The sequence below is a fragment of the Protopterus annectens genome, chromosome 10.part0 (genome assembly GCF_019279795.1).
Source record: "Protopterus annectens isolate FY-2018-M chromosome 10.part0, PAN1.0, whole genome shotgun sequence".
NCBI classification, from domain to species: Eukaryota; Metazoa; Chordata; order Ceratodontiformes; family Protopteridae; genus Protopterus; species Protopterus annectens.
The window spans coordinates 1,788,202,295-1,788,219,359 of record NC_056744.1 but is presented as its reverse complement, the minus strand read 5'-3'; the positions used below and the strand labels follow the sequence as shown (position 1 = coordinate 1,788,219,359).

The following is a 17,065-nucleotide window of genomic DNA, read 5'->3' as shown; positions in this document are numbered from 1 at the left end:
AACTTCTTCCCCCTTCCGAATCTCTCTTGTACGTAACTTTCTGCACAGCTGCCTTTGGTAACATACAGTGCTGAGTATCTGTAGCATGTTTGTAGATCATCAACTCCATCTTCAGTGCTCGGTACCTTGTCTGATCTGGGTCTTGTGAATGTCCTCCTTTATTTGTAGTACAATATTAAACCCAGACCTACAGAGCAGGATTCTTACAGTGGGGGTGTGTGATGTTATTGGTTCCTTCACTTCCTTTTTTCTAACTTCGTAATCTCCTATAATTTGTTAACTTGTTCAGCACTGCAGCCAGTTCTGAACCTTCCTCAGGAGGTGTTTCCACTTGTCGCAGTCTTTTCATTAATGTTTTGGTGTTTGTTTTTAACATGATTTTACTTGCCCTTATTTCTTCTTCCTAGTCATACAAATTAGTCAAATGATCAGCGCAGTCATTCTTTGCTTCTCTCACCAATTCATTTGAGCAACTTGTGAAGTAATTACATCAGTCATTTTTTATAGCTAGGTAGGACCCTCATTGCTACTAATTTTAAAACGTTTTGCTTCTTCTGCATTATCTCTGAACAATTTAGCATATTTGTTTTCCTCTGCTCCTGCTGCGACGTCCCAGTCACTCACCCTCATACCATATTTTTGTTATTTAAATATCGTTCTGATTTTTTGAAATGGTTCTCTTTATGTGCACAGAAATAATATGTAATGTAAATGTTATATATATTTTTATTTTGTTAAGGTATGTATAGTTTTCTTCCTTCCACACACACACCCTTTAATGTTATCCAGCATAACACCCAGGATATTATTCTTTACCGAGTACCCCCCCCCCCCCCCATTTACACAGCCTGCCTTTGTTTATTTTACATGGGTATACAGGTTTGAATGCAGGGGTGGCACAGTGGTGCAGCAGTTTGCATTGGTCGCATCACAGCCAGAGGTTCTATGGTTTGATTCTCTGCTTGGTGGGTCCTTGTGTGTGCAGTCTGTGTATGGCCTCTCTCTGTTCATGTTGGTTTTCTCTAAGTGCTCCAGTTTCCTCCCACATTACAGTGACCTGCAGTAGGTGAATTTGGCACTCTGGTCATAGTAATAAGAGTGTGACTCTGTGTGGTACATAAGAATGACCAAGCCACATGGTGGTGTGAACATTGGCTCTAGATATGGTCACTGTTGATGTGACACTGCTGGAAAGAGGCTTATGGATGGATGGATGGATACAGTTTTGAATGCAGACTGTAGTAGCACTTTATCCCTTAATCTGGGATATTACAGATTTCTTACTTTTTAATTGTTTAAATTCACAACCAAATGTCTCCTGGTCTAGTTTTTCTTCCCTTTAATATCGACTTTTTGCTGTACTGTAGTTTTCTTTTCCCTTCTCTGTACTTTTCTGTTCTGTTCCAGAACTTTTAGTATTTTCTTGAAACTAAATTTAACATGTACGGCACATTTCATCAGCCATTCATCATTGTCACAGTCTCAGTTTTGTTGTGGGATGCTCTGAAGGCTTCGGGCTCTCTTCCCACACAAGGTTTTTAGATTCATGCTGTAGAAGCATTAAACACAGGTGTCCCAAATACCTGAGTTAGTGGTAGCTGAGGTAGAATTGTAAATTGTACAATGACTGGCCATTAATATTCCAAAACAAGCATGCTGATTAGTCACCCAGTCAGTGTGTCCATTGTAAATCCTAGCATATACCAATGGAAAAAGCTCTGGTAGCCTGGACTTTTTTCCATTGGTGTATACTGTAACTTTTAACTTTTTTTTTTTTTTTTTTTACAAAAATAAAAAAAATAAATAAATCTGAACTCCGGACATAGGAGAGAGACAGGATGGAGAAAGTAGTAGGAAAATCAGGTACATTATTCAAAACTAGACACATACCTGATTTTCCTTGTATTTCCTCCATTCTGTCCCTCTCCTACCCCTAAACTGTCTGAAACTTTTTTTTTTTTAATTTAAAAAAAAAAAAAAAACTGAGCAATGGAGACCTACTTTTCTCTGTTGCTTCCTTTCCAAAGCACTCATATACTGGGTATGGGTGGGAACACAAGTCCCATACACATGCACAGTATATCAGAAAGGCAACAGGATATGTAGCAGCCGCAGGACGACAGCACGGCGCTGTTATACAAAGAAATTATTTAAGAAAAATAAGTGCTATTTTCTTAAATAATGTAATTGTATAATAGCAATAACCGGCTCTGTGACGTGGTATATTAAGATTTATTCACGGTTGGATTTATTTAATCACTCTGGCTTTGCCCTCATGATTAAAACCATACCTTCTTCTTCTTCTCTTGGCTTTTCCCAGTTAGGGGTCACCACAGCAGATCACCTGTCAGCTCATGATTGGCATTGGAGTTTTACAGTGTCAAGTTGCCAGCCTGGCGCCCAACCTTCCACAGAAGGCGCACACACACGCACTCACACCTAGGGCCAGTTTAGAGTGTCCAATCCACTAGATCTAAACTAGATCTGGGGTCATGTAGGGAGAGCAGGGCATTATGGGTGAGGGGAGGAGCTGAGAGCTCGGATCCATAGCTGGAAAACCATGCCGGTTCGGATCCGATATCGGATCCATAACCCACAGGTTGCAGACAAACGAATACACCTACTCAGATGGAACGTTATGGTGAGTACATAACTTCTAATTTCCAATTTTTTGTCATCCTAAAACAGTTGCGGGGGGTTGCAGGAGGTCTTAGTGTGTCCGTTTCACTTACTGTACAATAAAGGGTCATTGTTGCTTACAGAGACTTTGGGGGGGTGCGAAGCAGAAGAGTGAGGTCTGCTTTAAATGGAGCAAATGTTCTGTAAGCTTTGTGGCATGGTTGTTTGGTTTATGATACCATGGTCAGTCATCATAAGTGGAAAGGTTGTTTGGTTTATGATACCATGGTTATTTGTCATAAGTGGCAAGGTTGTTTGGTTTATGATACCGTGGTCATTCATCGTAAGTGGCAAGGTTATTTGGGTTATGATACCATGATCATTAATCATAAGTGGCTTGCTCTGTGCTTCAAAAGTTATGCAGCAAATTTTAAAATATTATGCCTAATTCCCTTCCAGAAAGGTGAGCTTATGTCTCGTACATCTTGTATGTCAAATTAGAAAGTAATTCTACAAAATGTACAGATGTGCATTGTAAGGGGGAGGTGTTCCTCAAGTTACCAGAATTTGTATTACAAACATTGGCTGTAAAGAGTTGAAAGTCAGCAAGCTGAACTGATTCAGTAGGTGAAGTAAAACTAAAGTGGGATTAAAATAATGCTAGACGTTTCTGTGAAATTCTGGTCAGAAATAGTATTTGGATAAAATAATAATTCAGATGGCTGTCATTTGAGGGTCCAGAGGAGAATTTGGAAGGTCTCGTGATGCAGATCTCTTTTTAACTAATCCATATTCATCAAGGATACCCACATCTCCAGGTTAGTGGCACAGCACGATGCTTTAGAGATTATCCACATGCAACTAACAATGGGCAAAACTGCAATTCAAATTGTAGCTTGCTACAGATCACCCACCATGTCCCAGGACCCCCATTCTGCGTTTCTGGAAACTCTGGGAAACATAAAGGTCCTACCAAACACCCTGATATTGGGGGATTTCAATTACCCAAACATTAACTGGGAGAACTACTCAAGTATTAACTCCCTTGCCCAACATTTCCTAGAATTTATAAACTCAAACGTCCTGGTTCAACTGGTCAACACTCCCACCAGAGGTGACAACATATTGGACCTGGTCATCACCAACATGGGCGACCGGTGTTTCACACCGGAGGTCAACCCCTCGCTGGTTAGATCTGACCATAAACAAATCACTTTGGATATCCACATTCCGCCCCCACCCCCGGACAAGAAAACCGCCTTGAAAAACTTTTCAAAAGGAAACTTCACGTTACTTAAGACCGAGGTGGAAAGCTTCAAAGCCCCCATGCGGAAAGATAACGCTGTCCAAGCTGCAAAATCCTTTACTAATGCATTCTATGGGCACCTACATGAATGCATGGATCATGCCATCCCAAGCAAACCAAGACTCACTCCTCCAAGAAAAGGAAACCAGTCTGGTGGACTCCTGCCATAAACAAGCTATACAATAGAAGGAGGAAACTAGTACAGAAAAGAGTAAAATCCCAAGAAGAGAAGACATCGCTGATCAGTATCAGCGAGAAACTACGATCCCTCATAAAATCATCCAAAGTGAGCTTTGAAAGAAAAATTGCCAAGGACTTCAAAGATAACCACAAGGCATTATTTAGCTATGTCAAGAATCTTAGTGGCAATGCTCAGATCTGCTCGGAGTTAGTGCAGAATGGCACAAAATACACTGAACCGCCCGATATCGCCAACATCCTGGCAGACAGGTTCAGCACAAACTTCACCCCCCTCTCACCCTCAAAAGGGCTCATAACCATACCAGAAGAATGTAGAGTCCCTGAAATCACAGACACTCTGGTTAAAACAGTCCTCTCCAAAGCCAAAAACACACCATCAGTGGGACCAGATGGTGTCCCAGGCTGCATCCTACACGAGCTCAAAGATGAACTAACCCCTCACCTAAACGCACTGTTCAAACTCAGCCTCTCCACAGGCTATGTACCCATAGAGTGGCGCACAGCAACTGTTATTCCGCTCCACAAAGGTGGAGCCACAACAGACCCTGGCAACTATCGCCCTATAAGCCTGACTAGCTTGGTCCGCAAGGCTATGGAGCTCATCATCATGGAACGCATTAACAGAGACATTGGGAACCTCCAAAGACTGGACCCTACCCAGTTCGGCTTAAGGGCAGATCATGCCTCCTAAACCTGGTGGACTTCTTTGAGACAGTTACCAAGGCTATAGACGAGGGAAAGGTGGTACACATAGCCTACCTAGACCTCGCTAAGGCCTTCGACATTGTTCCCCATTCTGGTATAGACAAGCTTACCAGCCTGAACATAAACCTCTACGTCACAAGATGGGTTGCCAACTGGCTCACGGACAGAACAGTTGCTGGAGCTAGGTCCGACTCTAAACCGGTTACAAGTGGCGTTCCCCAGGGCTCAGTCCTAGGACCCCTCCTGTTCGGCATATACTTCTCAGTGGTACAGGCAAGCACAGGAGGACTATGGCTGACCAAGTTCGCAGACGACTGCAAACTAGGGGCTATAATTGACTCTGCGGTTGACACAGACATCCTCCAAAAGGGTCTCACTGAGACGGATACCAGGTGTCAAAATCATGGCCTCAAGCTAAATGCCAAAAAGTGCATAGTCATTCCCTTTGGAAAATACAAAGTACCCACAAACTACCACGTAGGTGGTAGTGCCCTAAATATGGAAGACGTAATAAGGGATCTGGGGACCCAAGTAGATGGTAATCTCACCTTTGATAATCACATTCCCAAAGTGGTTAGAAAATCCTTCTACGTGGCCCACCTAATCACAAAAGGGTTCGCATCCAGATCAAAAGAGGTCTGTGCGCCCCTCTACTCATCAGATCCATCATAGTGTACAATGCCCCATTTGGGATGAACCTTACAAGATACCTGCAACAGCTGGAAAGACCACAGATGTACCTCACCAAGAGGATCACTGGCCTCAAACATATGCCCTATGCAGCTCGACTGAAGAAACTACAGCTGTACTCTGTTGCATACCGCCTGCTCAGAGGTGATCTCTGCCTGACATACAACGCCATGTCCAAACCAGAATTGATGGACATGCTCCACCTAAAGAAAACCTTTTCCCCTCAAGCCACACGCTGTAGGGATCTAAACCTCACCACAGCACTAAATAGGACGTGCTGGAGGGATAGATTCCTGTCGCAGAGACTTCCCATGCTTTGGAACAAGATCCCAATCTACATTAGGCAGAGCCCCTCACTAACCCACTTCAAAAGAAACCTTGATGAGTGGATGGGAAACAAAGTTTATCTCTGGGATCACTTCAGTGGCTCTGCTGGACAGAGGAGGCACAGGGGACTAATCTAAGGGGGCGGTGAAAGCCAACATATTCTGGCTAGGCTTATAAATGCCTTTGGGCAGATAGCTTAGTACCTACCTATGAACCTGTATGATGTCATAACATGAAATGTTTGCCTGCAGTTATAAAGAAACCTGAAACTAGCGAAATATAGGCTGCAAACCAGTAAAAGGTGATTTCAGAATTCAACAGACACAGTTTAAGAGCAAAAAAATAAGGTAGCATCAGGCAGAGATCATTTTAAGATTGGGTGACCCCAGCTTGCAACGCTTGCCTTCCAGTTGAGATTATACTTGTGTAAATGAGTAGCTCATGTTTATTTTCAGGTTACACATTTTTTCCACAAATGCATCCACATGCACAGATGTGCACCCAACAGCAGATGCATTAAGTTTTTGTGTGGGTCGTCTTGATGTGTATCCCAGGTGCAGAGCATTCTGTTTGGTTCCGTTGCGGTGCATTTTCTATATGCTCATTCCCAGTGTATTTAGTGTATCCCAGGTGCAGAGCATTCTGTTTGGTTCCGTTGCGGTGCATTTTCTATTTGCTCATTCCCAGTGTATTTAGTAAGTGATCTTCTTGTCTCCTTTATAGGTGAGTCACTGATACGAAATCTGACTGTGCAGGCTGAGTCTTCCTTTGGGTCTGGAGTCCTTAACCACATGCTGCTGTCAGGCGTGGAGGCAGATCGTATTGCCTGCTCTGTTGCTTTGCCATTTATTTGTAGGTGAGGCTGACTTAAGTTTTCTTTTTTGTCATCAGTTCTGTAGCTATTACAAATGTTTTCTGTAATGTGTGAAGCTTGATTTTAGCTTTTGATGTTTATATTTTGTTTCTGTTACGTCTGTTATAGATAAGCCCCTTTAAAACATTGAGTGAAAATGTGCAAGTAATGCTGAGATGTTTGTCGTTAAAAAATCACTGCTGCTGCAGTATAATGACATTATCACTACTGCTGCAGTATGACGTTATCACTACTGCTGCAGTATGACGTTATCACTACTGCTGCAGTGTAATGACGTTATCACTACTGCTGCAGTATGACGTTATCACTACTGCTGCAGTATAATGATGTTATCACTGCTGCTGCAGTATGACGTTATCGCTGCTGCAGTATAATGACGTTATCACTACTGCTGCAGTATAATGACGTTCTCACTATTGCTGCAGCAGTATGATGTTATCACTACTGCTGCAGTATAATGACATTATCACTGCTGCTGCAGTGTAATGACGTTATCGCTGCTGCTGTGTAAGGACGTTATCACTGCTGCTGCAGTGTAATGACATTATCACTGCTGCTGCAGTGTAATGACGTTATCACTGCTGCTGCAGTGTAATGACGTTATCACTGCTGCTGCATTGTAATGACGTTATCACTGCTGCTGCATTGTAATGACGTTATCACTGCTGCTGCAGTGTAATGACGTTATCACTGCTGCTGCAGTGTAATGACGTTATCACTGCTGCTGCAGTGTAATGACGTTATCGCTGCTGCTGCAGTATAATGACGTTATCGCTGCTGCTGCAGTATAATGACGTTATCACTACTGCTGCAGTATGACGTTATCACTACTGCTGCAGTGTAATGACGTTATCACTACTGCTGCAGTGTAATGACGTTATCACTGCTGCTGCAGTGTAATGACGTTATCACTGCTGCTGCAGTATAATGACGTTATCACTGCTGCTGCGGTATAATGACGTTCTCACTATTGCTGCAGCAGTATGACGTTATCACTACTGCTGCAGTATAATGACGTTATCACAACTGCTGCAGTATGACGTTATCACTACTGCTGCAGTGTAATGACGTTATCACTGCTGCTGCAGTGTAATGACGTTATCACTGCTGCTGCAGTGTAATGACGTTGTCACTGCTGCTGTAGTGTAATGACGTTATCACCGCTGCTGCAGTGTAATGACGTTATCACCGCTGCTGCAGTGTAATGACGTTATCACCACTGCTGCAGTGTAATGACGTTATCACCGCTGCTGCAGTATGACGACGTTATCACCGCTTCTGCAGTATGACGACGTTATCACCGCTTCTGCAGTATGACGACGTTATCACCGCTTCTGCAGTATGACGACGTTATCACCGCTGCTGCAGTATGACGACGTTGTCACCGCTGCTGCAGTATGACGACGTTGTCACCGCTGCTGCAGTATGACGACGTTGTCACCACTGCTGCAGTGTAATGACATTGTCACCGCTGCTGCAGTGTAATGACGTGTAAAGGGCAAAGTCTACACTTCTGGTTGACTTCCAAGACTGTTTAACATCTCTGTGGTGCAGCAAATCCCCCACATTGAGGACGTCAGTATGACACACATGGTCCTGATGCTGAGGACATCAGTACATCTCATGGTCCCCACGCCGAGGACATCTCACGGGTCCCCATGCCGAGGACATCAGTACATCTCACGGGTCCCCACGCCGAGGACATCAGTACATCTCATGGTGTTAGTCAGCTGTTCACTGCTGGGTAACTTTAGCTGTATAGGTTATATCCTGTGTAGGATATAACGGCTAAGCAGCTTCCAAAGCTTAAGGGCACTTTCCATGCACCTGGACCATTGAGAGCTCGAGCAGAGCTGTAGAAAGTCAACAGTCTGGACCCCAAACCCTTCAGTGCTTTCCTGGCGCAGAAGAACGCTGCTCTTGAAAGTTTTTGAGGATCAACTGTCAGCTGGCATTTCTCCATTGCTGGGCAGCTAAATTCCGTTTGATGAAGAAACCTTCCACAATTTTATGATAGAAAAAATATCTTTTTCTCTGAAATTGTTTTATTTTAGGATTTTTGATTTTTTTGGACGGTCACGTAACTTTTCAGTTGGTTCTGTTTCTTTTTTCTTTATTTTATTTTATTTTATTTTTTATTTTACATTTGTTAACCGGGATGCTCCGACTGGATTAATGACCGTTTTCAGAGGAGGCCCGGGGAGAAAAGCTCCAAGGTACATGTATACAATAAGAACAGTTGGTGTATGGCATATACACCCAGGTTACATTTACTCATAGGTTACAGAACGTTATCACTACTGCTGCAGTATGACGTTATCACTACTGCTGCAGTATGACGTTATCACTACTGCTGCAGTGTAATGACGTTATCACTACTGCTGCAGTGTAATGACGTTATCACTACTGCTGCAGTGTAATGACGTTATCACTACTGCTGCAGTGTAATGATGTTATCACTGCTGCTGCAGTATGACCTTATCGCTGCTGCAGTATAATGACGTTATCACTACTGCAGTATAATGACGTTCTCACTATTGCTGCAGCAGTATGACGTTATCACTACTGCTGCAGTATAATGACGTTATCACTACTGCTGCAGTGTAATGACGTTATCACTGCTGCTGCAGTGTAATGACGTTATCACTGCTGCTGCAGTGTAATGACGTTATCACTGCTGCTGCAGTGTAATGACGTTATCACTGCTGCTGCAGTGTAATGACGTTATCACTGCTGCTGCAGTGTAATGACGTTATCACTGCTGCTGCAGTGTAATGACGTTATCACTGCTGCTGCAGTGTAATGACGTTATCGCTGCTGCTGCAGTGTAATGACGTTATCGCTGCTGCTGCAGTGTAATGACGTTATCGCTGCTGCTGCAGTATAATGACGTTATCGCTGCTGCTGTAGTATAAAGACATTCTCACTACTGCTGCAGTATGACGTTATCACTATTGCTGCAGTATGATGTTATCACTACTGCTGCAGTTTGACGTTATCACTACTGCTGCAGTTTGACGTTATCACTACTGCTGCAGTATGACGTTATCACTACTGCTGCAGTGTAATGATGTTATCACTACTGCTGCAGTATGACATTATTGCTGCTGCAGTATAATGACGTTATCGCTGCTGCAGTATAATGACATTCTCACTATTGCTGCAGCAGTATGACGTTATCACTACTGCTGCAGTATAATGACATTATCACTACTGCTGCAGTATGACGTTGTCACTGCTGCTGTAATGTAATGACGTTATCACTGCTGCTGCAGTGTAATGACATTATTACTGCTGCTGCAGTGTAATGACGTTATCACTGCTGCTGCAGTGTAATGACGTTGTCACTGCTGCTGCAGTGTGACGACGTTGTCACTGCTGCTGCAGTGTGACGACGTTGTCACCGCTGCTGCAGTGTGACGACGTTGTCACCGCTGCTGCAGTGTGACGACGTTGTCACAGCTGCTGCAGTGTGACGACGTTGTCACCGCTGCTGCAGTGTGACGACGTTGTCACCGCTGCTGCAGTGTGACGACGTTGTCACCGCTGCTGCAGTGTGACGACGTTGTCACCGCTGCTGCAGTGTGACGACGTGTAAAGGGAAAAGTCTACACTTCTCGTTGACTTCCAAGACTGTTTAACATCTCTGTGGTGCAGCAAATCCCCCACATTGAGGACGTCAGTATGACACACATGGTCCTGATGCTGAGGACATCAGTACATCTCATGGTCCCCACGCCAAGGACATCTCACGGGTCCCCATGCCGAGGACAACAGTACATCTCACGGGTCCCCATGCCGAGGACATCAGTACATCTCACGGGTCCCCATGCCGAGGACATCAGTACATCTCACGGGTCCCCACGCCGAGGACATCAGTACATCTCACGGGTCCCCACGCCGAGGACATCAGTACATCTCATGGTCCCCATGCCGAGGACATCAATACATCTCATGGTGTTAGTCAGCTGTTCACTGCTGGGTAACTTTAGCTGTATAGGTTATATCCTGTGTAGGATATAACGGCTAAGCAGCTTCCAAAGCTTAAGGGCACCTTCCATGCACCTGGACCACTGAGAGCTCGAGCAGAGCTGTAGAAAGTCAACAGTCTGGACCCCAAACCCTTCAGTGCTTTCCTGGCACAGAAGAACGCTGCTCTTGAAAGTTTTTGAGGATCAACGGTCAGCTGGCATTTCTCCATTGCTGGGCAGCTAAATTCCGTTTGATGAAGAAACCTTCCACAATTTTATGATCGAAAAAATATCTTTTTCTCTGAAATTGTTTTATTTTAGGATTTTTTATTTTTTGGACAGTCGCGTAACTTTTCAGTTGGTTCTGTTTCTTTTTTTCTTTATTTTATTTTATTTTTTATTTTACATTTGTTAACCGGGATGGTCCGACTGGATTAATGACCGTTTTCAGAGGAGGCCCGGGGAGAAAAGCTCCAAGGTACATGTACACAATACAGTTGTCAGAACAGTTGGTGTATGGCATATACACCCAGGTTACATTTACTCATAGGTTACAGAACGTTATCACTACTGCTGCAGTATGACGTTATCACTACTGCTGCAGTATGACGTTATCACTACTGCTGCAGTATGACGTTATCACTACTGCTGCAGTATGACGTTATCACTACTGCTGCAGTATGACGTTATCACTACTGCTGCAGTGTAATGACGTTTTCACTACTGCTGCAGTGTAATGACGTTTTCACTACTGCTGCAGTGTAATGACGTTATCACTACCACTGCAGTGTAATGACGTTATCACTACTGCTGCAGTATAATGATGTTATCACTGCTGCTGCAGTATGACCTTATCGCTGCTGCAGTATAATGACGTTATCACTACTGCTGCAGTATAATGACGTTCTCACTATTGCTGCAGCAGTATGACGTTATCACTACTGCTGCAGTATAATGACGTTATCACTGCTGCTGCAGTGTAATGACGTTATCACTGCTGCTGCAGTGTAATGACGTTATCGCTGCTGCTGCAGTGTAATGACGTTATCGCTGCTGCTGCAGTGTAATGACGTTATCGCTGCTGCTGCAGTGTAATGACGTTATCGCTGCTGCTGCAGTGTAATGACGTTATCGCTGCTGCTGCAGTGTAATGACGTTATCGCTGCTGCTGCAGTGTAATGACGTTATCGCTGCTGCTGCAGTGTAATGACGTTATCGCTGCTGCTGCAGTATAATGACGTTCTCACTACTGCTGCAGTATAATGACGTTCTCACTACTGCTGCAGTATAATGACGTTCTCACTACTGCTGCAGTATGACGTTCTCACTACTGCTGCAGTGTAATGACGTTATCACTACTGCTGCAGTGTAATGACGTTATCACTACTGCTGCAGTGTAATGACGTTATCACCACTGCTGCAGTGTAATGACGTTATCACCGCTGCTGCAGTGTAATGACGTTATCACCGCTGCTGCAGTGTAATGACGTTATCACCGCTGCTGCAGTATGACGACGTTATCACCGCTGCTGCAGTATGACGACGTTATCACCGCTGCTGCAGTGTGACGACGTTGTCACCGCTGCTGCAGTGTGACGACGTCACCGCTGCTGCAGTGTAATGACGTGTAAAGGGCAAAGTCTACACTTCTGGTTGACTTCCAAGACTGTTTAACATCTCTGTGGTGCAGCAAATCCCCCACATTGAGGACGTCAGTATGACACACATGGTCCTGATGCTGAGGACATCAGTACATCTCATGGTCCCCACGCCGAGGACATCTCACGGGTCCCCATGCCGAGGACATCAGTACATCTCACGGGTCCCCATGCCGAGGACATCAGTACATCTCACGGGTCCCCACGCCGAGGACATCAGTACATCTCATGATCCCCATGCCGAGGACATCAGTACATCTCATGGTGTTAGTCAGCTGTTCACTGCTGGGTAACTTTAGCTGTATAGGTTATATTCTGTGTAGGATATAATGGCTAAGCAGCTTCCAAAGCTTAAGGGCACCTTCCATGCACCTGAACCATTGAGAGCTCGAGCAGAGCTGTAGAAAGTCAACAGTCTGGACACCAAACCCTTCGATGCTTTCCTGGCGCAGAAGAACGTTGCTCTTGAAAGTTTTTGAGGATCAATGGTCAGCTGGCATTTCTCCATTGCTGGGCAGCTAAATTCCGTTTGATGAAGAAACCTTCCACAATTTTATGATAGAAAAAATATCTTTTTCTCTGAAATTGTTTTATTTTAGGATTTTTGATTTTTTTGGACGGTCACGTAACTTTTCAGTTGGTTCTGTTTCTTTTTTCTTTATTTTATTTTATTTTTTATTTTACATTTGTTAACCGGGATGGTCCAACTGGATTAATGACCGTTTTCAGAGGAGGCCCGGGGAGAAAAGCTCCAAGGTACATGTACACAATACAGTTGTCAGAACAGTTGGTGTATGGCATATACACCCAGGTTACATTTGCTCATAGGTTACAGAACAAAGCAATGCAACACCACGTAACGCCTGAGGTTTACATATCAATGCAAGTATGTATAAACAGGTAGTAATAGCATATTACCTTCAGGATTAAGAATATATTGAGTAGTTTTAGTTATGGTTTTGACCATTGGATATTAAGAGAAGTGGCTGAAGAGAGGACACTTATAGAGGAGAGGCGTGTGAGATGGACAGGGCGCTAGTCAGGGTTGGTACAGGGACATATCCAGTCTGATTTAAGGTAATATTTAATCTTGTTTTGAGTACGGTTAGTAAAGGTTCTAAGGTCAGGTCTGGTGGTAGTGAGTTCCATATCTTTCCGACAGAGTTAGCAAAGAGAGAGTCATCAGCAGTGTGATTGGATTTTACTGTTTGAACTATGTGTTTGGTGGAGGTGTGGAGTGGTCGACTGTTGCTGTAGGGGCAGATCATGTTTTTAGGGCATTGGTATTTTCTAGCTGGTGGAGGATTTTATGGACAACTATGAGCTGGTTGAGTTGTAGATGGTGAGGTAGTTCAAGCCAGCCTAGGAGATGTAGGTTGTGGCAGTGGTGCATTCAGTATGGTGTGCCAGTAGCAAATCTGGCGATATTGTTGTAACAAGATGATAATTTATTGATATCAGTTTTGCTCAGGTAAGAGAAAAGAGGAGAGGCATAGAGAAGGTTTGATAGTAGATGGGAGAGGGCGATTGCAATTCTTGCGGGTGGGGTGAGGAATGATTTAATCCTATAGAGAGAGGCAAGTTTTTTATTGATGGTATTTATAGTTTGATTGATGTGCATGTCGAACCTGAGATTGTTCTCAGTTGTGACACCCAAGAGTTTATTTCGAGTTTCTGAGGAGATAATGGTCCCATTACTAGCTGTTATGCTGAAGAGTGGTGGGGTGGACCTACGCATAGGGGAGAAGAGGAGTAACTTAAGTTTGTTGGGATTTATTAGACGTTGGTTGAGTGGCCATTTTTCAACCAGGTTAAAGGTGTTTTGGGTTATTGTGGTAAGATTTGTTGGGTTGGTGGCAGAACAAATCAAGGTGGAGTCGTCTGCATATTGAATGCAGGCGGCCTCTGGTATGATTGTGCTAAGATCATTTATAAAGATGGAGAAGAAAAGGGGACCTAGTATTGAGCCCTGGAGGACACCTAGCCTAATGGGTAGGCATGAGGATCGTTTACCGTGCCACAGACAGCTAGGTATCAAACCATTGGAGTGCCTGATTGTCTAATATGAAGGCCTTCAAGGTGTTCATTAGCATTTTGTAATCGACCATGTCAAAAGCCTTGGAGAGGTCTAGGAAGAGTGCAGAGGTAGGTTTATTGTTACGGTTGTGGTTTATAATGTTAGTAAAAGAGAGGAGGCCTGATGTAGTGATGTGATTTGGCCTAAAGCCATGTTGAGAGCTGGATAGTAATTTGTTCTGTGTGAGATATTTCAGGAGTTGAATGTGAATACACTTCTCCATACATTTCTTTAGTGTAAAACTTGTTAAAAGTATTGTTTATTTTATTTATTTATTTATTTATTTAAATACAGCTACATGTTTGGAGGTAAATATACACAATACTAGATATTATTTATATTAAATGTATTTACTTTTGTGAAACAAGTGTATGTTGTCATGGTGTTTTTGCAAACACTTTTTTTTATACTTAACCTGTTTACAGACTGCTACTGTCAGTCTTCATTGTTGGTTTTATTATAGAACAACTTACTGGTTTCTCTGTTCTTCCTTCCTGTGGCCACAAAAATAAGCACATTTCCAGCAGATTTGACCATGCTGCAGATGGGTGGCCATTTCTGGCCCTTCAGACCACTACTTTTGTTTTGTGGTCTGTTCAGCTACCATGGACCAGGGGTTAGACTCGTCCTTTGTAGTTCATGTCCTCAGTAGACAGTGGAGAAACCACCTGATCTGTCATGGAGGAAGGAACAAGGAGTGTCCGTCTGCCTAGCTGGCCTGGTCGTCTGTTCCCTGGGTGATCTTTCTAAAGAGTTATCTGCTTCTATGGAAAAAGTTTTAAAGATTGATCTTCCCCTGTCTGTGTTACTTAGGAAGGGATGGATTTGTTGGCTTTATCTCTGGGCTTAGTTCAGGCTCTTGAAATCTCTCATGCTGGTGTTACTGCTAAAAAAAAAAAAAAAACAATGAAGAACAGGGAATTGACTGTGAAGAAACTGCTTCTGTTTTTTCTCCTCAGATGACTGACTCAGTGGAGAGTTTGTACTTGGAAAAATAAATTCTGAAACTGTATCTAGGATTAATCCATTGTTTAAGTGGGAACATAATGACATTCCATTTTCTTTAAAAAAAAAAAAAAAAAAAAAAAGTTATGATTTATTAAAACATGAATTTCCACAGTCCATTCCTGTTCCTCTTGTTCTTCCAGTTTTGGAAGCATGTAACATCCCTGGCAGCCAGCCTGCCACCCCTAAGAAGGGGTCCATATCTGACCCTGCAGTGATTTCATGTTGCAGCTAAACATTTGGTAAATGCTAATTCCTTCCTGTCTGATAAGAACGGGGAAACTTTTGATAAATGTGCCACACAATGTGCGTTAGTTTTTGTTTGCTTCATTTGAGAAGATTAGGAATATTATAGCCACTTTCCCCTCTTCTGAAGAAAAATCTCCTCTACATATACATAGTGCTGCTGTCCCAAGTGACCAACGTTCCTTGAAGTGTGCATAAGACTCTGGTGATTCTTAAAAAATCAACTCTAAATATACGTAGTGCTGCTGTCCCAAGTGACCAACGTTCCTTGAAGTGTGCATAAGGCTGGTGATTCTTGAAAAATCTCCTTTAAATATACGTAGTGCTGCTGTCCCAAGTGACCATTGTTCCTTGGTGTGCATAAGACTCGGATGATTCTTGAAAAATCTCGTCTAAATATACATAGTGCTGCTGTCCCAAGTGACCAGCGTTCCTTGGTGTGCATAAGACTCAGCTGATTCTTGAAAAATATCCTCTAAATGTACATAGTGCTGCTGTCCCAAGTGACCAACATTCCTTGGTGTGCATAAGACTCTGGTGATTCTTGAAAAATCTCCTCTAAATGTACATAGTGCTACTGTCCCAAGTGACCAACGTTCCTTGGTGTGCATAAGACTCTGGTGATTCTTGAAAAATCTCCTCTACATATACATAGTGCTACTGTCCCAAGTGACCAACGTTCCTTGCAGTGCGCATAAGACTCAAATGTCCAAAAATACACGAACCAGAACGAAGCAGAGTACCAATGTAACCAAGGAAATCTTTTATTAAGATACAGCCAGACTGCAGGTCGGATAAGCGCTTTCACTCAATAAATGAGCTTCATCAGATCACAAAGACCAAAGCCTGTAGGGCTTCTTATATATGTACAGAAAGATAATTAATTGTTTAATACTAACCTATTACACACAATTTCTAATCAACCTATCTAATGCAATAATAAAAGACAGAAAAACAAATACAGCGTGTATACACATATAAAATGCATGTAAAAAGCTGTAAATATATGCATATATATATATATATATATATATATATATATATATATATATATATATATATATATATATAAATATATATATATGTAAATAAAAACATATTAAAAACGTGTATGGGCATGAATAAAAGCATGAGAAATATATATCTCTAATTATTGATACTGAGTAGTCAACTAATAGGAAATAGTGTAAGGGCTGATATGCATATATCTTACCTCTTTAACTTAATGTTCCTACGTTTTCTAAGCGCTGGTTTAATTGAGGCCCTCTCATTTAAACCAAGGCCTCTATCAGCTCTTAACTTAATGATCCATTTACTCTCTCTACTTTCAGTATGGTTCCTAATGTCACCTCTCCGAGTATTGGGGGTGATAATCTCAAGGGCTCT

General features: G+C 42.9%; 1 protein-coding gene across 1 annotated transcript in view; it reads left to right on the top strand.

Annotated features, from left to right (window-relative positions):
* ARMC5 (armadillo repeat containing 5) overlaps positions 1–17,065 on the top strand; it is a 197,997-nt gene that overhangs the window by 120,779 nt on the left and 60,153 nt on the right. The window contains exon 6 of the mRNA XM_044086609.1: positions 6,572–6,704. Within this exon, the coding sequence (XP_043942544.1) occupies positions 6,572–6,704 (133 nt within the window). The remainder of the gene's footprint in view (positions 1–6,571; positions 6,705–17,065) is intronic.